The sequence below is a fragment of the Chiloscyllium plagiosum genome, unplaced genomic scaffold (genome assembly GCF_037043375.1).
Source record: "Chiloscyllium plagiosum isolate Xiang-an unplaced genomic scaffold, Cpla_swu_hap1 HiC_scaffold_36, whole genome shotgun sequence".
In the NCBI taxonomy this organism is placed as follows: domain Eukaryota; kingdom Metazoa; phylum Chordata; class Chondrichthyes; order Orectolobiformes; family Hemiscylliidae; genus Chiloscyllium; species Chiloscyllium plagiosum.
The window spans coordinates 662,280-686,766 of NW_028270174.1; the positions used below are offsets into that span (position 1 = coordinate 662,280).

Sequence of the window (24,487 nt, forward strand, 5' to 3'; positions counted from 1 at the left end):
ATTATAAAGGGACTAGATAAGGTAGAAGTAGAGAGGATGTTTCCACTGGCAGGTGAAACTAGGACAAGAGGGCATAGCCTCAAAATTAGGAGGAGCAGATTTAGGACTGAATTGAGAAGGAACTTCTTCACCCAGAGGGTTGTGAATCTATGGAATTCCCTGCCCGGTGAAGTGGTTGAGGCTTCCTCAGTAAATATTTTTAAAGTTAAGATGGATAATTTTTTGAACAGTAAAGGAATTAAGGGTTATGGTGAGTGGGCAGCTAAGTGGAGCTAAGGCCACAAAAACACCAGTCATGATCTTAGTGAATGATGGAGCAGGCTCGAAGTGCCAGACGGTGTACTCAGTTTTTAACGTTCTTATGAAATGATAAATTTTGGCAGGAACTGGAAGACAAAGTGTAAAATAAATGAGACAGTTGCAAAAGTGTTGCAGGTACAGAAGAGCCTGTGGATGTATGAGTGTTAATCCTGAACTAACAAAGGTCAGGTTGAGCAACCACTGGAGCTTTAGATTTAAAGGTGGAGTGTACAAAAGCAAGAAAATCATGTTGGATCTTTAATAAAACACTGGTTCTGCCTCAACTGGAGTATTGTCAAATTCAGGGCACTATGTTTCAGGAATAATATAAAAACTATAGGGAGTTTGCAAAAAGGATTCACAACGATAGTTTCCAGGATCAGGCTTGCATTTTATGGATTGATTGGAGAAGCCTGGGAGTGCTTTGCTTAGAGAAGTGAATAGTGAGTAGATTTGACATGGAATCGTGAGTGTCTGGATAGAATTGCTCATAAAATAATAATGCCTTATCTCCAGAAGCATTGAAAACAAGAGGCAGAGATTTGTGGTGAATGACCAAAAGGGCATGATATGAAATGATTTTACATAGCATTAGGTACAATTCAAAATGCTCTGTCTGAAAGTGATGGAGGTTGATTTAATCATTGCCTTCAAAAAGAAATTAGAAAACTTAATGAAGGGTAAAAATATCCAGAATGACAGGGAAGGTCAGGGCTGTGGGACTAGGTGCATTGTTCTTCCAGAGAACCAGTGAAGACAGAAAGGGCTGAATGGCTTCCTTCTGGGCTGTAATCATTCTACTTGAGCGCTGCTGTTAGTGCAAACACGGAAGTCGAGAATATTGCTAACAGCGCCAACAGGCACTTATCAAAAATCTGCTCACAGGGCGGTACGGTGGTACAGTGCTGCCTCACAGCACCAGGGTCCCAGATTTGATTCCAGCCGCGGGCAATTGTCTGTGTGGAGTTTGCACATTCTCCTCATGTCTGCGTGGGTTTCCTCTGGGTTCTCTGGTTTCCACCCACAGTCCAAAGATGTGCAGGTCAGGTGAATTGACCATGTTAAATTGCCCATAGTGTTAGGTGCATTCGTCAGAGGGAAATGAGTCTGGGTGGGTTACTCTTTGGAGGGTCGGTGTGGACTGGTTGGGCCAAAGGGCCTGTTTCCACTTTGTAGGGAATCTCATCTAATCTAAAGAAGCAGAACTTCACCAGAACCACTTAGCTCATTATCGCCTTCCCTTTTTGCAATCTTGGTCCAGATGGACATAAGAGCTGAATTCTGGAAATGAGTAAGTGCCCTCGACATCAAGATAGCATTTGACAGAATGTGATGTCAGGGAGTCCAAGTGAAGTTAAAGTCATTAGAAATTAAAGGAAAATGCTTCACTGTTTGGAATTATACCTAGCAAAAATGAAATTGGTTGTGTTTGATTGGTGGTTAATCATCTCTACAAGTGTTCCTTAATGCAAGTCTAAGGCATAGCCATCTTCGATTGCTCCAAATCTTCCCTCCAGCATGAAGTTGGAGAGGCAGATGTTGATGATTTGACAATTAGCAGCTACATTAGTTAATGAAGTCTGTTACCATAATAACAAGACTGTACATCATTTGGGCTGGTCAGGTACAAACAAAATATTCTCTCAGCAATAAACATTTTCATTTTATCTGGGAATTTGACGTAAACTGATTTGGCAAAATAACATACCATCCTATTGATCTCACTTAATCTGGATGACTGGCCTGTGATTACTTGGTTGTGTCTCTTCTTTTCTAAAATGAAACCTGTGATGTTTCTCACAGGGAAATTATGTTAACATTTAGGAGTTGGTTCAACTCTTGAAACAATCGTTGCCTTTGACATTGCAGAGAACATTAATTAATGTAGTATATACTGTGTTATGTGTCTGCTTTTTCCTTAAGGTAAGCATCTGTTTGGAATGCAATAGCAGTAAGTTACGTGGGTTGAAGAGAAAGTGGATTCGCTGTTCAGCACAGGCTACTGTTCTACATCTGAAGAAATTTATCGCCAAAAAACTCAACCTAGCATCATTTAATGAGGTAAGTTTTAAAAATGGATTAAGTTTTTTTTTTACAAGTACATGCATACTTTACTGATCTTTTGGGACATTACACATGTAAGTAATTCCAAGAGTTAATTAATTTAACTTACAATACTGTATTGTGGGTGTTTATTTCCTTTCTTTGCTTTGCGTGCAGGTTGAATCTTTATTTGCTACAATATTCTAAGTTATTGTACGACCATAGGACATGGGAGCAGAAATTAGGCCATTCAGCCCATCAAGTCTGCTCCGCCATTCAATCATTGCTGATAGTTTCTCAACCCCGTTCTCCCACTTTCTCCTCATAACCCTTGATCACCTTGACACTCAAGAACCTATCTATCTCAGTCTTTAATATGCTCAATGACCTGGCCTGCACAGCATTCTGTGGCAAAGAATTCCATAGATTCACCACTCTCTGGCTGAAGAAGTTTTTTCTTATCTCTGTTCTAAAAAGTCTTCCCTTTACTGTAAGGCTGTGCCTTTGGGTCCTAGTCTCTCCTACCAATGAACACATCTTCCCAACATTTACTGTCCAGGCCATTCAGTATTCTACAGGTTTCAATTAGATCCCCCCTCATTCTTCTAAACTCCATGGAGAATGGATCCAGAGTCTTCAAATGTTCCTCATACATTAAGCTTTCAATCCTTGAACCATTCTCATGAACCTCTTCTGAACACTCTTCAGGGCCAGTACATCCTTTGAGATATGGGGCCCAAAGCTGTGCGCAATACTCCACATGTGGTCTGACCTGAGCCTTATAGAGCCTCAGAAGTACATCCCTGCTTTTATATTCAAGTCCTCTCAAAACAAATGGTATTATTGCATTTGCCTTCCTAACTACTGACTCAAGCTGCAAGTTTGCCTTGAGAGAATTCTGAACTGGAACTCCCAAATCTCTTTGCACTTCAGACTTGTGAATTTTCTCCCCATTTGGAAAGTAGTCCATGCCTCTATTCTTTCTACCAAATTTCATGACCTCAAACTTGCCCATGTTTTTACTCCATCTGCTACATCTTTGTCCACTCTCCTAACCCATCCAAATCCTTTCAGCCTCCCTGCCTCCTCAGTGCTACCTATCTTTGTTTTTTCTGCAAATTTAACCAGAATGCCCTCAGTTCCTTCATCTAGATCACTAATGTATAAAATGAGAAGTTGTGGTCCCAACACTGAACCTTGCAGAATACCACTTATCACCAGCTGCCAGTCTGAGAAGGACTCTTTTATCCCCATTCTCTTCTTTCTGCCAGATAGCCAAGCTTCTATCCAAGCTAGCACCTTGCCTCAACCACCATGGACTCTTATCTTATTTAGTAGCCTCCTGTACAGCACCTTGTCAAAGGCCTTCTTGAAGTCCAGGTGGATAACATCCATTGACTTTCCTTGGCCTAACCTGCTTTTTATTTCCTCAAAGAATTCCAGCAGTTTTCTCAGGCATGGCCTCCTCTTGATGAAACAATGCTGACTTTGCCCTATTTTACCATACATCTCCATCACCCACGGGTCTTTGTCTTATTTTGTAATACTCTGAAGTAGACTGGACACTTTTCAGAACCGTAGATGATGGCCTTCAGCCGCCTTGTGAATTTGCGGAATTTATGATGAGAATGGGCTAAAATATATACTTCCTTAAACCAAGGAGACTGTGCAAACAGATGGCTGCAGTTTTAAAGACGTGTTTATTGAAACATCATGAGTTGTATACAGCCACTTCCCTGGATAAGTGAGAGCAAAGGCAGACAGAACAGAGCTAACTGGTTCTGAACCAGGGAAACAACTGCTGGGCAACAACATTTTGATTGGCTTCTGTCCAGGTGACCATGGCTTCTATGGAGTCAGTGTAGCAGAAACTTTAGCCTGCAAAGAGAAAGCATCAAAAATCTTTTTCTGTGTCTTCCAATCCTGTGTGGAGGTACCAGAAAGTCTACAATAACAGTGATATGGCTACTACTCACCTTGCTTTGAAAATTCTCTTTTACTCTCTGATGACTACAGTACAGAAGATGTCCATTGAATGCATTGTGTCCACGCAGGTCAACAAAGATCTCATTACGTTAATCCCAAATTTCAGCATTTGGCCCATTGTGCTGGAGGCTGTTGCAATGCAAGTAAATATCTAATTACAGCTCAAATGTTATGAGAGTTTCTGACTTTTTCAGGCAGTGAATTCTGGACTCTCACCGCTATCAGAGAAACATTTCTCCTCAACTCTCCTCTTAGACTTCCATCTCTTACTTTAAGTCATTTTCTGATTGACAGGATGTAAGGAGCACTGTGCCACAGGGATCATCGCTGGGGCTTCCTCACCTTATAATTTATATAAATAATTTGGGTCAAGGGGCTACGGTATGATTGCCAAATTTGCTGCTGATACAAAACTAGGTGGGAAGTTAAGTGTAGAGGATACTACAATGAGGTCAAAAGGATTATATATCACTTCACTAAGGACACAAAGATATGGCAAATGGAGTACAATGTGTGAAATTATAAAGTTGTGGTTTCTGGAGGAAGAATTTTTAAAAAGTGTCATCTAAGTGGTAGAATCTAGACCAGAAATTAATTTGATAAGCAAATAGATTGTTACAAATTATTGCAGGGAGAATTGAATACAGAAATAGGGAGGTTATTTTAGGCAGTACTGACTCAGCTGAAATAGTCTACTTCTGTTCTTGCATCTGAAGAACTGTGATTGTATGCTTTGGTCATATAGGATACCGGTGAGACCGAAATGGAGTACTGTGCAATGTATTTGTTTCACTATTTAGAACGTATGTACATTGGTGGGTTGAGAGAAGGTTTACAAAAGTAATGCTTGGGTTATCTTTGAGAAAAGGTTGCACGGGCGTGGCTTGTATCCTTTGGAGTTTCAAAGCATAAGGAGGGTTCCTTACTGAAATGTAGAAAATTCTGAGGGAACTCGACAGTTTGGATGTGGAACAGACATTTCCATTAGTAGTAGAATCTTGAGCTAGGGGGTCATTGTTTTATGTTGTCGATCTTTTACTTTTAAATAAAGGTAAGGAGAATTTTCTGAGGGTTGTCTTTTTAATCCTCTTCCTCCAAAATTAATGGAGATGGAATCTTTGACTATTTTGAAGACACAGGAAGATACATTCCTGAAAGCAGTTGGTTGAAAGGTTATCAGGAGTAAGGAGGGATGTGCAGTAGAGGTTAAAATCATATAAGCTGTAATTTTATTGAATTGCAAGATAGGCCCGAAAGTCCAAGTGGCGTACTTCCTACTCCTAGTTCACTTATATGTAATAACTATACTGAATTCTGGATGTAAGTTTGCTCACTGAGCTGGAAGGTTCGTTTTCAGACATTTCATCATCATACTAGGTAACATCATCACTGAGCCTCTGGTTTGTGTTATGTCCCACTTTCTACTTATGTGTTTAGGTTTCCTTGGGTTGGTGATTTCATTTCCTGTGTTTATGTCATTTCCTGTTCTTTTCCTCAGAGGATGGTGGATGGGGTCCAAGTCGATGTATTTGTTGATAGAGTTCGGTGGGATGCCATGCTTCTAGGAATTCTCGTGCGTGTCTCTGTTTGGCTTGTCCTAGGATGGGTGTGTTGTCCCAGTCAAAGTGGTATCCTTCCTCATCTGTATGTAAGGATACTAGTGCTAGTTGATCATTTTTTTTGTGGCTAGTTGATTTTCATGTGTCCTGGTGGCGAGTTTTCTGCCTGTTTATCCAATGTGGTGTTTGTTACAGTTCTTGCAAGCTATTTTCTAAATGATGTTTGTTTTGCTTGTTGTCTGTATAGGGCCTCACATAATTAATTCACATCTCCTAAACATGTATCCAGCTCCAATCTGGGGAGTCTATCCCTAAATAGCAAAAAACTTCTCTGTGAACTGCTTAGCCCAGTAATGTGTTTCCCTCAATAGCTTCAAATCTTTGAAAAGTCTTTTCTATTTACTCATGCCTCTGTTCAAACATATTTAGTATATGTATTTTCGATACTACTATATTCTTTATTCTGTTCAATGCTTTAAACAATAGTATAAAGCACAATGTTCTTAAAACATATGCGTTTCTGTTTGCAAGAATGTGCTTTCCTCCTAGACCCTCTGGCTTTCTGTTTCTTTGGCCATCTTTACTTTGTCTTGCATTTTCAGTATTTTTCCATTTGTGTATACTCTTGAGTCTTATGTTTTCTGTCTCATGTTACAATGAGATTTATAAGATCGTTATGTTTTTGGACAATGTCTCCAACTTTAATGTAAAATACAGGGAGCATATAGCCTGTTCCTAAGCTTGACTGATAGCAAACCAGGATAGATTGTTTGCTACAGATTAAACATGACTCAAATTGTTATGCTTACAGCAAGGTGCAATTTGAAGAGTGTAGTAGCAATCTCTGTATTAGTAGTAAGTAGACTGAGAGTCTACAAAGTCTCAGAAAACCATTAGGAATATTGGGTTGTAAACATAGGTAAAAACAAGGACTGCAGATGCTGGAAACTAGAGTCTAGATTAGAGTGGTGCTGGAAAAGCATAGCAGGTCAGGCAGCATCTGAGGAGCATAGTTTAAACTACAATCGGAGAGCTGAGGACAGAATCTTCAGTGCAGAACCAAAGGTGTGCGGCACAGTCATCTTTTAAGGTGAATGTCAACAGTTGCTTGGCACTATGTAGAAGAGGAACAAGGGAAGTCTGCCTGGAGTCCTGGGCAATAAGCATCCTTCAGTAACATCATAATAACTGGTCATTTTCACATTGTAGTTGTAGAAATTGGTTGCTACATTTCATGCTTTATAATGTGATGCTGTATAAAATACTTCATTGACTCTCAAACACAACAATAGAAAAGGGGATGTTCGCTGATGATTGTACAATGATTATACCATTCACAACGAACCAATCTGTGTCCATTGGATGATCGGATATCGGAATATCTGCTCTGCATTCAATCATGGCTGATATGTTTCCCAACCCCATTCTCCTGCCTACTCGCCATAACCATTGATCCCCTTACTATCTATCTCAGTCTTAAATACAGTCAGTGAATTGGCCTCCACAGCCTTTTGTGGCAATTAGTTTCACAGGTTAACCACTCTGAGGCTGTGCCTTGAGGTCCTATCCGTTCCTTTTAGTGGAAACATATTCTCCACATCCACTGTATCCAGGCCTCTTAGTGTTCTGTCAGTTTCAACAAGACCTGGGCAGCTTTCATGATTAGGCTGGTAATTATGGTATGGAAGTGCTGGTGTTGGACTAAGATGGACAAGGTTGGAAGTCACATGACACCAGGTTATAGTCCAACAGGTTTATTTGAAATCTCAAGATTTCGGAGCGCCGCCCCTTCATCAGATGAAGTGAAGAGAACACCCAAGCACAGACTTTATAATCAAAGATCAAAACATCATGCAATGGTGTAAATGTAGTGTCAAGAGGCTGATTTATCAATCTCTGCAGTGATCAAGAGTGTCAGATGCTGTGAGTAAAGTGTCAACAGCTGAATAACAAGTGAAGGAAAGATCTGTAATCTGATTAACTGAGGCTGAGAGATAATTACAAAAAATTTAAAATAAGGTGTTGCTGAAGACAAACCAAATGACGAGAATAATATAATTGGTATAAGAGTTGCATGCTGAGTGTCTAAACAAAGTAACAAGCAATCTAAAACTCCATAAACTAGTTAAGTTAGAGAGATCATAACAAGTTATCAAGGTGATGGTGTCAAAACAGGACAGTGAGGAAGATTTTACAGAACAGTGTGGTGGGATCACATGTAGTGTGATATGAACCCAAGATCACGGGATTGAGGCTGTCTTCATGGATGTGGAACTTGGCTATCAGTTTCTGCTCTGCGATTGTGAGTTGTCATGTATCTCGAAGGCTGCTTTTGAGGACACTTGATGAAAGATTGGAGGCTGAATGTCCTTGACTGCTGAACTATTCCCTGACTGGGAAGAAACATTACTGACTGGTGATAGTTGCATAGTGTCCATTCATCCGTTGTCTTAGCGTCTGCATGGTCTTGCCAATATACCATGCCTCGGGCAACCTTGCCTGTAGTGTATGTGGTAAACAACGTCACGTGGTGGGTGGTATTCCCATGTATGATGGTAGTATCCATGTTAATGATGGCATGTCTTTCAGAGGTTGCCATGGCAGGGTTATGTGGTGTTGTAATTGACGTCCTGAAGGCTCGGTAGTTTGCTGTGAATAATGGTCTGTTTAAGGTTTGGCAGTTGTTTGAAGGTGAGACGTGGAGGCATAGGGATGATCTTCGTGAGATCTTCATCATCATTGATGACGTTGAAGGCTGAGAAGAGTAGGTGTAGGTTCTTTGCTCTAGAGAAGTACTGGAAAATGAAGAATAGTCTGTTGGTTAAATCCTGTGTCTGTCCTCTGAGGAGTATGTTGCGGCTTTTGACTGTCTTAGGCTCTTAGAATCCCTACAGTGTGGAAACAGGCCCTTTGGCCCAACAAGTCCACACCAATCCTCTGAAGAGTATCCCACCCAAACCCGTGCCCCATTACTCTACATTTACCCCTGACTAATATAACATAGAACATTACAGCACAGTACAGGCCCTTCGGCCCTCAAGGTTGTGCCGACCTGTGGAACCAATCTGAAGCCCTTCGAACCTACTCTATTCCATTTTCGTCCATATGCCTATCCAATGACCATTTAAATGTCCTTAAAGTTGGCCAGTCTATAACTGTTGCAGGCAGTGTGGTCCATACTGTTACTACTTTCTGAGTAAAGAAACTACCTCTGACATCTGTCCTATATCTATCACCCCTCAATTTAAAGCTATGTTCCCTTATGCTCGCCATCACCATCCGAGGAAAAAGACTCTGACTGTCCAACCTATCTAACCCTCTGATTATCTTATATGTCTCAATTAAGTCACCTCTCAACCTTCTTCTCTCTAACGAAAACGGCCTCAAGTCCCTCAGCCTTTCCTCGTATGACCTTCCCTCCATACCTGGCAATATCCTAGTAAGTTTCCTCTGAACCCTTTCCAAAGCTTCCACATCCTTCCTATAATGCGGTGACCACAACTGTATGCAATACTCAAAATGTGGCCGCACCAGAGTTTTGTACAGCTGCAAAATGACCTCATGGTTCCGAAACTCTGTCCCTCTACCAATAAAAGCTAACACACCATATGCCTTCTTAACAACTCCATCAACTTCGGTGTCAACTTTCAAGGATTTATGTACCTGGACACTGACATCTCTCTGCTCATCTACACTACCAAGAATCTTACCATTAGCAGCAGTACTCCACATTCCTGTGAATCACCTCACACGTTCCTGCATTAACTTCCACTTGCCACCTTTCAGACCAACTCTGCAGCTTATCTATGTCTCTCTGTAACTTAGAGCATCTCTCGGCACTATCCACGACTACAATCTTAGTGTCATCCGCAGATTTACTAACCCATCATTGTATGCCCTCATCCAGGTCATTTATAAAAATGACAAACAGCAGTGCACCCAAAACAGATCATTGCGGAACCCCACTAGTAATTGAACTCCAGGATGAATATTTCCCAACAACCATCACCCTCTGTTTTCCTTCAGCTAGCCAATTTCTGATCCAAACCGTTAAATCACCCTCAACCCCATGCCTCTGTATTCTGTACAATAGCCTACCATGGGAATCCTTATCAAACGCTTTACTGAAATCCATATATACCACATCAACCGTTTTACCCTCGTCCACCTGTTTGGTCATCATCTCAAGAACTCAATAAGGTTTGTGAGGCACAACTACCCTTCACAAAACCATGTTGACTATCCCTAATTAGTTTATTCCTTTCTAGATAATTATGAATACTATCCCTTACAACCCTTTCCAACACTTTACCCGCAACTGTAGCAAGGCTCACAGTTCTACAAATTCCATGATTGTCTCTACTCCCCTTCTTGAACAAGGGAACAACACTAGCTATCCTCCAGTCTTGTGACACTATTCCTTTAGACAATGACGACATAAAGATCAATGCGAAAGGCTCAGCAATCTCCTCCCTGGCTTCCCAGAGAATCCTAGGATAAGTCCCATCCAGGCCAGGGGACTTATCTATTTTTTCACTTTCCAGAATTGCTAATACCTCCTCCTTATGCACCTCAATCCCATCTAGTCTAGTAGCCTGTATCTCAGGATTGTCCTCGACCACATTATCTTTTTCTAGTGTGAATACTGACGAAAAGTATTCATTTATCGCTTCCCCTATCTCCTCTGTCTCCACACACAACGTCCCACTACTATGCTTGATTGGCCCTGATCTTACTCTTGTCATTCTTTTGTCCCTAATATGTCTATAGAGAGCATTAGAGATTTCCTTGATCGTATCCGCCAATGACTTCTCATGACCCCTCCTGGCTCTTCTTAGCTCTCTCTTAAGGTCTTTACTGGCTAATTTATAACTCTCAAGTGCCCTAATTAAGCCATCACATCTCATCCTAACGAAAACCTTCTTCTTCTTGACAGGAGATTCAACTTACTTAGTAAACCATAGCTCCCCCGCTTGACAACCTCCTCCCTGCCTGACTGGTACATATTTACCAAGGACCTGTAGTAGCTGTTCCTTGAATAAGATCCACATTTCAAGTGTGTCCATCCCCTGCAGTTTCCTTCCCCATCCTATACATCCTAAATCTTGCCTAATTGCATTGTAATTGCCTTTCCCCCAGCTATAACTCTTGCACAGCGGTATATACCTATCCCTTTCCATCACGAAAGTAAACATAAGCGAATTGTGGTCACTGTCATGAAAGTGCTCACTTACCTCCAAATCTAACACCTGGCCGGGTTCATTACCCAGTACCAAATTTAATGTGTCCTCACCCGATCCTGCACACAATGGACGAAAACTGACCCATCTAAAATACTTGAACTATAGCATTTCCAGTCAATATTTGGAAAGTTAAAGTCCCCCATAACAACTACACTGTCACTCGCTCTTATTGAGAATCATCTTTGCTATCGTATCCTCTACATCTCTGGAAGTATTTGGAGGCCTATAGAAAACTTCCAACAGGGTAATCTCTCCTTTCCTGTATCTAATCTCAGCCGATACTACCTCAGTAGACGAGTCCTCAAATGTCCTTTCTGCAATCGTAATACTGTCCTCAATTAATAGTGCCACACCACCCCTTTTTTACCATTTTTTCTGTTCTCACTGAAACATCTAAACCCCGGAATCTGTAATAACCATTCCTGTCCCTGCCCTACCCATGTCTCTGAATTGGCCACAACATCGAAATCTCAGGTAACAACCCATGCTGCAAGTTCACCCACCTTATTCTGGATGCTCATGATGTTGAAGTAGACACACTTCAAACCATCTTCATGCTTGCTGGTGCCATCTTCTGATCTTGAAATCTTAGTTCTCACTTTACTACTCTCAAACCTCCAGTATAGTCAAACTACAATTTCAGTTCCCATCCCTCTGCTGAATTAGTTTAAACCCTCCGCAGAGCATTAGCAAATCTCTCCTCTCCCCCCACCCCCAAAAGGATATTGGTACCCCTCTGGTTCTGATGTAGACCACCTGTTTGTAGAGGTCCAACCAACCTCAGAAAGAGCCCCAATTATCCAGGAATCCAAAATCCTCCTTCCTGCACCACCCCTGTAGCCATGTGTTCAACTCCTGTCTCTCCCTGTTCCTCGCCTCGCTAGCATGTGGCACAGGCAACAAACCAGAGATAACAACTTTGTTTGTTCTAGCTTTAAGCTTCCACCCTAGCCCCCTGAATTTTTGCCTGACATCCCCATCTCTATTCCTCCCTATGTCGTTGATACCTATGTGGACCACGACTTGGGGCTACTCCCGTTCCCCCTCCAGGATTCCAACAACACGGTCAGAGATCTCACAAACCCTGGCACCTGGGAGGCAACACACCAACCATGATTCTCATGTCATTCCTACAGAATCTCCTAACTATGGAGTCCCCAATGACTAATGCTGTGCTCCTCTTCTCCTTCCCTTCTGAGCAACAGGGACAGACTCTGTGCCAGAGACCTGTCACCTAGTAAGTCGCTGCCCCCAACAGTATCCAAAACAGTATACTTGTTGTTGAGGGGAACGGCCACAGGGGATCCCTGCACTGCTTGCCCGTTCCCTTTCCGTCCCCTGACAATAACCCATCTACCTTCTTCTTCAACTAAGGTGTAACTACCTCCCTGTAACTCCTCTCAATAACCCACTCTGCCTCCCGATTGATCTGAACTTCATCCAGCTCCAGCTCCAGTTCCCTAATGTGGTTTTCAAGGAGCTGCCTTACCTACATCGTAATCACTCTACTTAAACATCCTGAACACTATGGGCAATTTAGCATGGCCAACTCACCTAACTGCACATCTTTGGATTGTGGGAGGAAACTGGAGCACCCAGAGGAAACCCATGTGGACACGGGGAGAACGTGCAAACTCCACACAGATAGTCGCCCAAGGACTGAATCGATCCCAGGTCCTTGGCACTGTGAGACAGCAGTGCTAACCACAGAGTAACCGTGCCACCACCAAGGCATGTTGGAACTGGTAATCGATGAGTTGGACATCATACCCCGTTCTTATGAGGGTATCTTTTAGCATCTTTAGTTGTCCATCACATTCCTCTTTGTTTGGACAGATTCTGTGTATATGCGGACCTTGTCTGTAAGAGATGGCTTCTTTAAAATGCTTGTGGTTGTGAGGTACTGAGGTGTCTGTCCTTGATCGATATGCATGTGTCCAAAAATGAGTCTGATTCTGAACAGCAGTCCATGTTAAGTTTGATTGTGGGATGAAACTTGCTGATATCGTTATGTAGTCATTTCAGTGATTCCTCACTATGAGTACAAAGGAAGAAAATGTCATTGATGTCCCTGGTGTACAGCACTGGTTGGAGGTCCTGTGCAGCAAAGAAGTCTTGCTTGAACTTGTGCGTGAAAATATTGGCGTATTGGGGTGCAAAGTTGGTCCCTATGGCTGTTCTGTGTGTCTGGGTGAAGGGCTGGTTGTTGAAGGTAATGACTCCCCCGTGGTCAGGGATGAAGCAGATGAGTTATAGGATGGTGTCTGGAAATTGACAGTTATTGTTGTTAAGATTAGAGCGGTGCTGGAAAAGCACAGCAGGTCAGGCAACTCCAAGGAGCAGGAAAATCGGCATTTCGGGCAAAAGCCCTTCATCCTGATGAAGGACTTTTGCCCGAACCATTGATTTTCCTGATCTTCGGATGCTGTCTGACCCGCTGTGCTTTTCTTGCACCACTCTGATCTTGAGTCTAATCTCCAGCATCTGCAGTCCTCACTTTTGCCTAGTTGTTGCTGTTCACTACTGAGCTGTTTCAGCGATGCTATTGTCATGGGGGGTCCTCGTCTAGAGTTTTGAAATGTCCATTGTGATGAGGATTTTTTCCTGGTTCGACTTGGTCCATGGGTGCTGAGTTTGTGTAAGAAGTCTGTAGTGTTGGGACAGAAGCTGGGGTTCCTTGTACAGTGAATTTCAAGATGCACTTTACATCGCTAGAGAGGTTCTCATACAACATCCCATTGCCTGATACAATGGGATGTCCAGGTTTGTTGGCTTCGTGTATCTTCGGAAGGCAGTAGAAGTCTCCTGTGTGAGAAGTACATGGAATGAGAGTGCATAGGGTTCTCTGAAGGTTTGGATCAAAGATCTTGATCAGTCCATTGAGTTGACGGGTGTATTCTTCGGTCAGCTTCCAATTCTTTCTTATAATGAGGCGACCAGAACTGAACACAATATTCCAAGTGTGATCTGACCAGGGCTCAAATACCTGAAGCCCTCCCTCCTACACCATCCTTGCAGCCACGTGTTCAACTGCACTCTCTCCCTATTCCTTGCCTCACTGTCGCGTGGCACCGGCAACAACCCAGAGATGACGACTCTGTCCGTCCTAGCTTTTAGCTTCCAGCCTAACTCCTTGAGCTCCTGAATGACCTCCCCACCCCTCTTTCTACCTATGTCGTTGGTGCCAATGTGCACGATGACTTCTGGCTGCACACCCTCCCCCTTAAGGATTCTGAAGACACGGTCCATGACGTCTCGGACCCTGGCACCCGGGAGGCAACAAACCAACTGAGAGTCTCGCCCATGTCCACAGAACCGCCTGTCTGTCCCTCTAACTATAGAGTCTCCTATAACTAGCGCTCTCCTCCTCTTCCCCCTTTCCCTTCTGAGCCTCAGAGCCGGACCTCGTGCCAGAGACCCGGTCACTGCAGCTTACCCCTGCTAGGCCGTCCCCCACAACAGTATCCAAAGCGGTATACTTATTGTTGAGGGGAACGACCACAGGGGATCCCTGCACTGCCTGCTTCCTCCCCTTCCCACCTCTAACTGTTACCCAGCTACCTCTGTTCTCTGGCGTAACTATGTCCCTGTAGCTTCTATCTATCACCCTCTCAGCCTCTCGAATAATCCTCAGTTCATCCAACTCCAGCTCCAGTTCCCTAACGCGGTCTGTGAGGAGCTGGAGCTGGCTGCACTTCCTGCAGATGAAGTCAGCAAGAGCATCGGTGGTCACCCCTACCTCAAACATCCTGCAGGAGGAACATTCCACTGCCTGCGCTGCCATAACTCTACACTTAGTCTCCAAAACAAGAACACTAAGTAGCTTACCTTTTTTTTTAGGTTAGAGGAGGAGGGAGGGTGGGAGACACTACACGTGTAGTGTCTCGGGTTCCTTCTCCACTCAAATAACAATCACTTACCTTCCTGACCGGCTCTGCGCTCCGACTTCACTTCCGCCCAGCTCCCGCCACTCTCTGCTGCAAAAAAGTAGATATCTAGGAGAAAGTGAGGACTGCAGATGCTGGAGACCAGCGTCGAGAGTGCGGTGCTGGAAAAGCACAGCAGGTCAGGCAACATCTGAGGAGCAGAAGAATCAACGTTTCAGGCATAAGCCCTTCATCAGGAATTCTGCTGAAAGGCTTATGCCCGAAACATCGATTCTCCTGCTCCTCAGATGCTGCCTGACCTGCTGTGCTTTTCCAGCACCGCACTCTTGACTCTGCTGTGGGTATCACTGTACCTTTACTGTCACTGGGTCAAAATTTTGAACTTCCTTCCTAGCAGAGTTGTGAATATCCCTATATCCAAGTGCTACAGCATTGCAAGAAAGCAGAACATTTTCACCTTCTCCAGGACCAGTAGGGATGGACAAGAAATGGTGGTATCGCCAACAAGGCCTTCATCCCATAAACATGTTAAAATAAAAAGCTATAGAACACCATATCGAATGAGTGAATTGAAAATTCTGTTTAACTATGGCATATTTAAATCCAACCAACTATGTTACCACTCCTACCACAGTACCAAAACAACTCTTACAATAAGTATAAATTGTAAACTATTTGATGAAGGTAAAGCATCCATTTATGTCGTTCCTGATGTGTCTGGAGCCTTTGTTCCACAACAGCTGCTGTCCATGTGAGTGGGTCTGTACTCCTCTGGTTCTGTTCTTATCTAATTGTCACCAGAAAATCTTCAGTGGCTTTCCATCCCACTTCTGCATCATTAATCCTGGTGTCCCTCAAAGGTTCCTTGTCTATAAATTGCCAGACTGCTTGTCTGAAATGCAATAGTAGAGGAGTAGAATTTCCGCCAGTGTATAATTGTGAAGACCATAATGTTTGCGAAATTATCTGGCACAAACTATTCCACCATTGAAACAGCCAGGAGACAGGGAGTGGTCATGGAGGGTTGCTTTTTGGACTGGATGGCTGTGAATAATAGCAGCTATGGTTAGGGAACAGTGAAGGAGTTTTTCTAAGAGTAAAATGGCACCTTGAAGAGGCCAAGGAGTGGCAGATGGAGTTTAATTTAGAAAAATATGAGCTGTTGCATTTTCGTAAGCCAAATCAGGGCAGGATGTATATGCTTATCGGTCAGGTTCTGGGAGTATTGCCGAACAAAGAGACCTTGGGGTGCAAGTTAAGAGTGCCTTGAAAGTGGAGTTGCAGGTAGATAGAGTCGTGAAAAGGCATTTGGTATGCTTGCCTTTAATTGTCATTGCATTGAGTATAGGAATTGGGAGGTCATGTTGCAGCTGTACAGGACATTGGTTAGGCCACTTTTGGAATACTGCGTTCAATTCTGGTCTCCCTCGTAGAGGAAAGAGTTTGTTAAATGTGAAAGAGTAACAAGGATGTTACATGGTTTGGAGGTTTTGATGCTGAATAGGCTGGGGCTATTTTCCTGCAGCATCGGAAGCTGAGCAGTGACCTTAGAGGAATGTGAATAAGCTGAATAGCCAAGATCTTTTTCCCAAAACTAGAGGGCATAGGTGTAAGGTGTAAGGGGAAAGATTTAAAAAGGACCTGAGGGGTAACTTTTTTCACACAGAGGGTGGTGCTTGTTTGGGAAGAGCTGTCAGAGGAAGTAGCGGAGATGGATACAATTACAGCATTTAAAAGGCATCTGGATGGGTATATGAATAGGAAGGGTTTAGAAGGATTTGGGCCAAATGTTGGCAAATGGCACTAGATTAAGTTGGGATGTCTGGTCAGTGTGGGTGAGTTGTACTGAAGGATCTGTTTCTGTGCTGTATGGCTATGACCAATTTGTGAAAAACCTTTTTGAAATGGATACTTCTTTGCTGTACAGTAACCTTTTACATCAACGACTTCTTACGGTCTTGCTTGTGCAGTTTTACTCAGAACTTTTTCTTATTGAACTATTCAATATTGTCACTTTTTCAGGGGCAGGGATTATTGCGTGCATCAAGATAAGGGCTGATTTTGATTGTAATGCAATCTCTTTTCTATTTTGTTGCCAATGTTGTCTTTATCAGCAATCCCACCCATGGTATTAAACCATAGGTTAAAATAAATAAATGAGTCGGGCCCCAACCAGTGCAGTCTAATACCCTTGAAGATGTCTGTGCTACACTAGGCATTTCTACTGTGCGTCGAAGAGTGTGGTGCTTGAACAGCACAGCCAGTCAGGCAGCATCCGAGGATCAGGAGAATCAGCATTTCAAGCATAAACCCTTCCTCAGGAATGAGGCTTGTGGTCCAAGGAATGCTAAGAGGTAAATAGGAGGGGGGTGGGGCTGGTTGGAGTTGGGGGAGGTAGCTGGGAATGCGATAGGTAGATGATGGTGGGGGTGAAGCTGATAGGTTGGAGAGGAGGGTGGAGCAGATAGTTGGGAAGGAAGATGAACAGATTGGACAGTTCAAGAGGGCCTTGCTGAGTTGGAAGGTTGGGTCTTGGATAAGAGGTGGGGAAATGAGGAAACTGGTGAAATTCACATTGATCCTGTGTGGTTAGAGGGTCCCAAGGTGGAAGATGAGACATTCTTCTTCCACGCATCAGATGGTTAGGATTTAGCAGTCGAGCAGGCCCAGAACTTGCATGTCCTCAGTGGAGTGGGAGTGGGAAGGGGAGTTGAAGTGTTCAGTCACAAGGTGGTAGGGTTGGTTAATACAGGTGTACCAGAGATGTTCTCTGTAACGTTCTGCAAGTTGGCATCCTGTCTCCCCAATGTAGAAGACTCCACACCGGGAGCAATGGACACAGTAGGTAACATGTGTGGAAGTACAAGTAAATCGCTGTTGGATGTGGAAGGATCCTTTGAGGCCTTGGACAGAGGAGAGGTGGGGGGGGAGATGTGGGCCCAGGCTTTGCACTTCTTGCAGTGGCAGAGGCAGGTGGAGTGGAGGGTGGGCTGGTGGGGGGGGCGTGTACCTAACAAGGGAATCACGGAGAGAATGGTTTCTCCGGATCAAAGTTAGGGGTGTGTAGGGAAAAAGATCCCTAGTTGTGGGGTCTGTTTGTAGGTTGCAGAAATATCAGAGGATGATGCGATGTATCCAGAGGTTTGTGGGGTGGAAGGTGAGGACCGGGGTGGTGAGATCCTTGTTGCGATTGGAGAGGTGGGGTTCAAGGGTAGAGGTGTGGGAAGTGGAGGAGACTTTCTGGAGGGCATCGTCGATGAAGTGGGAGGGGGATTTGTGGTCCTTGAAGAAGGAGGCCATCTGGGATGTTCTCTGGTGGAATTGGTCCTCCTGAGAGCAGATGCGGCGGAGGAATTGGGAATAAAAGATAGCATTTTTACAGTAGGCAGGGTGGGAGGAGTCCAGATTAGAGTGGTGCTGGAAAAGCACAGCAGGTCAGGCAGCAACTGAGGAGTAGGAAAATCGATGTTTCGGACAAAAGCCCTTCATCAGGAATGAGGCAGGGAGCCTTCGGGGTAGAGATAAATGGGAGGGGTGTGGGGCTGGGGAGAAAGTAGCCAAGAGTATGGTAGGTGGATGGAAGTGGGGATGAAAATGATAGGTCAGAGAGGAGGGTGGAGCGGATAGGTGGGAAGGAAGATTGGCAGATAGGACAGGTCATGAAGATGGTGCTGAGCTGGAAGGTTGGAACTGGGGTAAGGTGAGGGGAGGGGAAAAGAGGAAACTGGTTAAGTCCAGGAGGAGGTGCAGTCCAGGTAGCTGTGGGAGTCGGTGGGTTTGTAGTTGATGTCCGTGTTGTGTTGATTGCCAGAAATGGAGGTGAAGAGGTCCAGGAAGGGGAGGGAGATATCCGAGATGGTCCAGGTGAAGTTGAGGTTGGGGTGGAAGACGTTTGTGAAGTTGATGAACTGTTCAACCTCCTCGTGGGATCACGAGGTGGTGCCAATACAGTCATCAGTGTAGCGGAGGAAAAGGTGGGGAATAGTCACAATGTAGCTGCAGAGGATGGACTATTCCACGTGCCCAACGAATAGGCAGACATAGCTGTAGCCCATGGCTACCTATTCAATCTGGAAGCAGTGGGACAATTCAAAGGAGGAATCGTTGAGGATGAGGACCGGTTCAACCAATCAAATGAGATTGTTGGTGGAAAGGTACTGGTTGGGTTGACATGAGAGGAAGAAATGGAGGGCTTGGAGGCTTTCATCATGGCAGGTGGATGTGTACAGGACTGGATGCTGATGGTGAAAATGAGGCGTTGGGAGCGGGGAAATGAAAGTCATACAGGAGGTGGAGGGCTTAGGTGGTGTCCTGAATGTAGGCGAGGAGTTGCTGGACCAAGGGGGACAGGATAGTGTCAAGGTGTGCAGAGATAATTTTGGTGGGTCAGGAGCCAGCTGAGACGACGTGTTGATTGGGGTAGTCAGGTTTGTGAATTTTAAGTAGGAGTTAGAACTGGGTGGTACAGGGTTACTGAACTATGAGGTTGGAGGCTGCGAGTGGGAGATCCCCTGAGGTGATGAGGTTGTGAATGGTCTGGGAGATGATGGCTTGGTGATGGGAGGTGAGGTCATTGTCGTGGGGGCAGTAGGAGGTGTCCGCAGGTTGGCACCTGGCTTCCACAAAATGTGCGCCCTCACCTCCCCCGCCTTACCTCCGTCCAAGGCCCCAAAGAATCCTTCCACATCCGACAGAGATTTACTTGTACCTCCACACATGTCATCTCTTGTGTCCATTGCTCCCAGTGAGGTCTCCTATACACTGGGGAGACAGGATGCCAACTTGCTGAACGTTTCAGAGAATATCTGATGCTGTCTGACCAGCTGTGCTTTTCCAGCATCACACTCTTTGACTCTGATATGCAGCATCTGCAGTCCTCACTTTCTCCTGGATGATTTTTGCTGTGCGCACAAGTGAACTACACAAGTGACCTTTGAGTAAATTTATAGTTAATGAAACCTGTAGATGAGTTATTCATGATCTGTGGACTGGGAACTGTGTTGGGACTGCTCAAACCCATTTCACATTGATAAAGTGAATCTGATTGATACCAAGATTAGCAAAAGCTGTTGTAGCACAATTTGTGAGCCAGCTATGACTCCTGGCTTTCTTCATTATTCTGTAGCTGGATATTCTATGCAATGAAGAAATACTCGGAAAGGATCACACTTTGAAATTTGTTGTTGTCACTCGATGGAGATTCAAGGTAAACAACCATGATATTATCTTTTATAACATGTAAGCAACTCTGAATTTTAGAGATTTTGTTGCAGTTTTGTTTTTGCAAGTTCATTGACCCTTCCACTCCAAAATAATTAGATTGCCTTGTATTGTACGATTGCATGAACTTAAGAGACTTGCCCGGGTGCTGATGAATGTAATATTTGATTATACTTCACGTGTTCACGCATTGCATTATCTTGTCTTATATGGTAATTTGAATCTTTAGCTGGAGGTAACTTCCATACAGCAGATGTATTCCATCATGCCTCAACCAGTTAAAACAATGAGTAAGACTCTCATGGCACTGTGGTGTGCCCTACCTCTAAGCCAGAAGACCTGAGTTCAAGTCCCAGAGATGTGTCATAATATTCTGAACAAGTTGTTAAAAAAACAAACTATAAGTGAGTTGCTGAATCATGCAGTCCATTAAAGTCCCAGGATAATTCCTGTTCTGTTTTCATTAATAATCTTAGTTTTAGCAGTAGGTGGGTAAATACAGGAGCTGAAGGGTTGATTAGATTTTAGGCAATGGGAATTAGCTAACATTACTATCTTGTGTTCTGGATGAAAATATATGTGTGGGGCTCTCAGAATGAGGACAGGGTTCGGATCAGTTAGTAGGGAGGCAGTGGTATAATGGTGTTCATGGTGAACTCATAATCCAGAGTCTGAAATAAATCTCTCGCAAGCATAGAAACGTAGACACTGGAAGCCCTGTGAGCCTGATCCACCATTCAGTCTGATCATGGCCGATTATTCAATACTCCGTTCCCACTTTATGCCCATACCCTTTGATCCTTTTAGCACTAAAGACTATATCTGACTCCTCCTTGAAAACATTCAATGTTCTGCCCTCTACCACTTTCTGTAACAGAAAATTCCAGAGGTGTACCACTCTATGTGAAGAAATTTCTCCTTTTCATAGAATCCCTACAGTATGGAAACATGCCCTTCGAACAAACAAGTCCACACCGCCTTCCAAAGACCTACCCAAACCAGTTCCCCCACCCTATTATCCTATATTTACCCCTGACGAATGCACCGAACAGACACATCCCTAAACACTATGGGTAATTTAGCTTGGCCATTCCACCTAGCCTGCACATCTTAGATTATGGGAGGAAACCGGAGCACCCGGAGAAAACCCACGCAGAAACAGGGAGCATGTGCAAACTTCACACAGACAGTCGCCCGAGGCTGGAATCAAACCCAGGTCCCTGGAGTTGTGAGGCAGCTGTGCTAACCACTGAGCCACCATGCTGCCCTTCTCGAGACTAAATGGCCAAACCCCATATTCTGGACTCCCACGTCATTAGGAACATCCTTCTTGCATTTATCATTTTGAATCCTGTTAGAATTTTATAGGTCTCTGTGATCCGGAAATCTGACACAATTTCCTAGTCTGACTGACATTTGACTCCAGATCCATAGCCATGTGCTTGACTTTCAAATGCTCTCTGAAATGGCCTAGCAAACCACTAAATTATATCTAATTGCTAAGAACTCTCAAAAGAGCAATGACACTGGTTGGACCACCTGATATTGGCCTTGGTATCCAAAGCAACAAGGGCAAGCTGAGCCCTGCAAAATCCTTCTTCCTAACATCTGGGCCTCCTGCCAAATTTGGGAGAGCTGTCCCACAGACTAGTCCAGTAACAACCTGACATTATCTGTGAGGTGCATTCCATTAATATGACTGTCTCAGGCACCGCCATTTCCAACAGAAGTTGTGGAACAGTGGTACACAATTGGCAGTGAGTCGCCCTGTAAGTTCACAAATTGATATAGGATTCCAAGAAATCACATGGCAGCAGGTACAACATGGGCAGGAAACCATGCAGTGTCCTCACTTGACTGGTAAATCAGTATTTCTAAATGCTGGGCACTCCATAGGAGCAGCTCTAAGGTGGCTAGAGAGCAGAGTGGACTCTGGTAGGCGAGGTTGATATCCATCACAAAGAATGGCTCAGTAGCTCCGCTACAGATCAAGCCCTAAAGGATATAGCTTCAAGACTGAGTTTGCAGCAGATGGTGAGGTATCCAAAAGGAGGCAGAAAGCCTCTCAGGCCTCTTCTCTTCTAATCTTTTAATCTCACACACACACATATATATACGTAACCATATTATAGAAAGGACCACCCACGGCCCCTGTGCAATGACATGATGTCTTCCCATTAAGGACACCCTTCCATCATATTGTGTGTCACTTCCACCTTACTAAATGAGATAGATCTTGCCATTCAACACCATGTATCCATGAGGTACAATGGGACATGATATCTGCAGATGCAAAATTGTACTCAAGCAAAATTTACAATCTCATGGCCTGACATATACCTCATCCTACCCTTATCATCACACCAGGGCAGCGATCTTGACAAAGTGGACATACTTCCCTGGTATGTCCTATATGCAAAAGCTAGGACAAATCCAATCCAGTCAATTAAGCAAAAGTGAGGACTGCAGATGCTGGAAACCAGAGTTTAGATCAGAATGATGCTGGAAAAGCACAGCAAGTCAGGCAGCATCTGAGGAGCAGGAAAATCGACATTTTGGCCAAAAGCCCTTCATCGGAGCCCGAAACGTCGATTTTCCTGCTCCTCGAATGCTGCCTGACCTGCTGTGCTTTTCCTGCACAACTCTGATCTAAACCCCAATCCAGTCAATTACTGACCCATCAGCCTAGTCTCATTCATCAGCAAAGTGACAGATGGGGTCATCAACAGTGCTGTCAAGCAACATCTGTTAAGCAATGATTTCCTCATTGACACTTGGTTTGTGTTCTGCCAGAGTAACTCAGCTCCTGATCTCATTATACCTTAGTTCAAACGAGCAAAAGTGCTGAACTCTGGAATTGAGATGAGAGTGACTACTCTTGACAACAAGGTTACATTTAACAAAGAGTGGCATCCAGGAGCCCTGTCAAAACTGGAATCAGTGAGAATCAGGGAAAACTCCCTATTGGTTAGAGTCCTATGTGGCAGAAAGGACGAAGTTTGTGGGAGTTGGTCAGTCATCTTGGTTTCAGAACAACTTTGCAGAGTCCCTCAGGTCCTAGGCTCAACCATCTTTAGCTGCTTTATCATTGACCTTATCACTATTAGAAGGCCATAATTGGGAATTTTCAAATGATTACACAATATTCAGCCACATTTGTGACTCCTCAGATACTGAAGCTTTCAGTGTCCAAATGCAACAAGGTTTGGACAATATTCAGGCTTGGATTTGCAAGTGGCAAGTGACACTTGCATCACATATATGCCAGGCAATGACCATCTTCATCAAGACAATATGTAATCAATGTCCTTGAAATTCAATTATCGTCACTAAACCCCTACTATCAACATTCTGGAGGTTACCACTGACCAGAAACTGTACTGGGCTGGCTATGTAAATACAGTTGCTACAAGGACATGTCAGAGCCCTCTGCTTGCCTGGGTGAATGCAACCTCAACAACACTCAAAACTCTTGTCATGATCCAGGACAAAACACTTGAATGAAAACGTATCCAAAACGCTCAGTTCCTTCCACTACCATTGCATTGCACGGTACCAGCATGGTGTATTTCTACATGACGCAGTGCAGAAACTCACCAAAGCTCCTTTGACAGCATCTTCAAATTGCAACCTTTTCCACCTAGGAGGATGAGTAGCAGATGCTTTGGAGGTATGACCACCTGCAGGTTCTCCTCCATCTTGACTGGGGGCTATACTACCTAATTTATTCTCTTAGTGAGTTTTGGGAAGATTTGTAGCTCAGGTTGTGGTTCTGGATGTAGGTTTGCTCACTGAGCTGGAAGGTTCGTTTTCAGACGTTTTGTCACCATACTCGGTAACAGTTTCAGTGAGCCTCCGAATGAAGCTTCATCCAGAGACTCACTAACGATGTTACCGAGTATGGTGACAAAACATCTGAAAACGAACCTTCCAGCTCAACAAGCAAACCTACATCTAGAATTTATTCTCTATCGAACTGAAGCAGAGCAAGTCATTAGTATTAGCAGAGATGGTCAACAGTTACAGGTGGCAGTGGCCATCATTCAAAGACTTGAAAGGTGTGTGAAATGGATTAAGAGTTGAGAATGGTGTCTGATCATGATTCCATCTCACTGAAGTGGTGGCTCATTTCTAGCTTAATGCTTGCGTCCGGCTCATTGACGTAAAAGATTGGACCAGAAAATGGTGGCAATAATTAGTGAAAAATCTTGTTCAATTTATTTAATATGTTTTGATAACTGGTGACCTG

At 43.9% G+C, this 24,487-nt stretch overlaps 1 protein-coding gene across 1 annotated transcript in view; it reads left to right on the forward strand.

The window, feature by feature from the left end:
• The window catches only part of pcgf3 (polycomb group ring finger 3), a 212,001-nt gene that overhangs the window by 181,547 nt on the left and 5,967 nt on the right, over window positions 1–24,487 (forward strand). Inside the window, exons 8-9 of the mRNA XM_043674543.2 lie at window positions 2,224–2,361; window positions 20,144–20,224. Coding sequence (XP_043530478.1) covers window positions 2,224–2,361; window positions 20,144–20,224 — 219 coding nt within the window. The remainder of the gene's footprint in view (window positions 1–2,223; window positions 2,362–20,143; window positions 20,225–24,487) is intronic.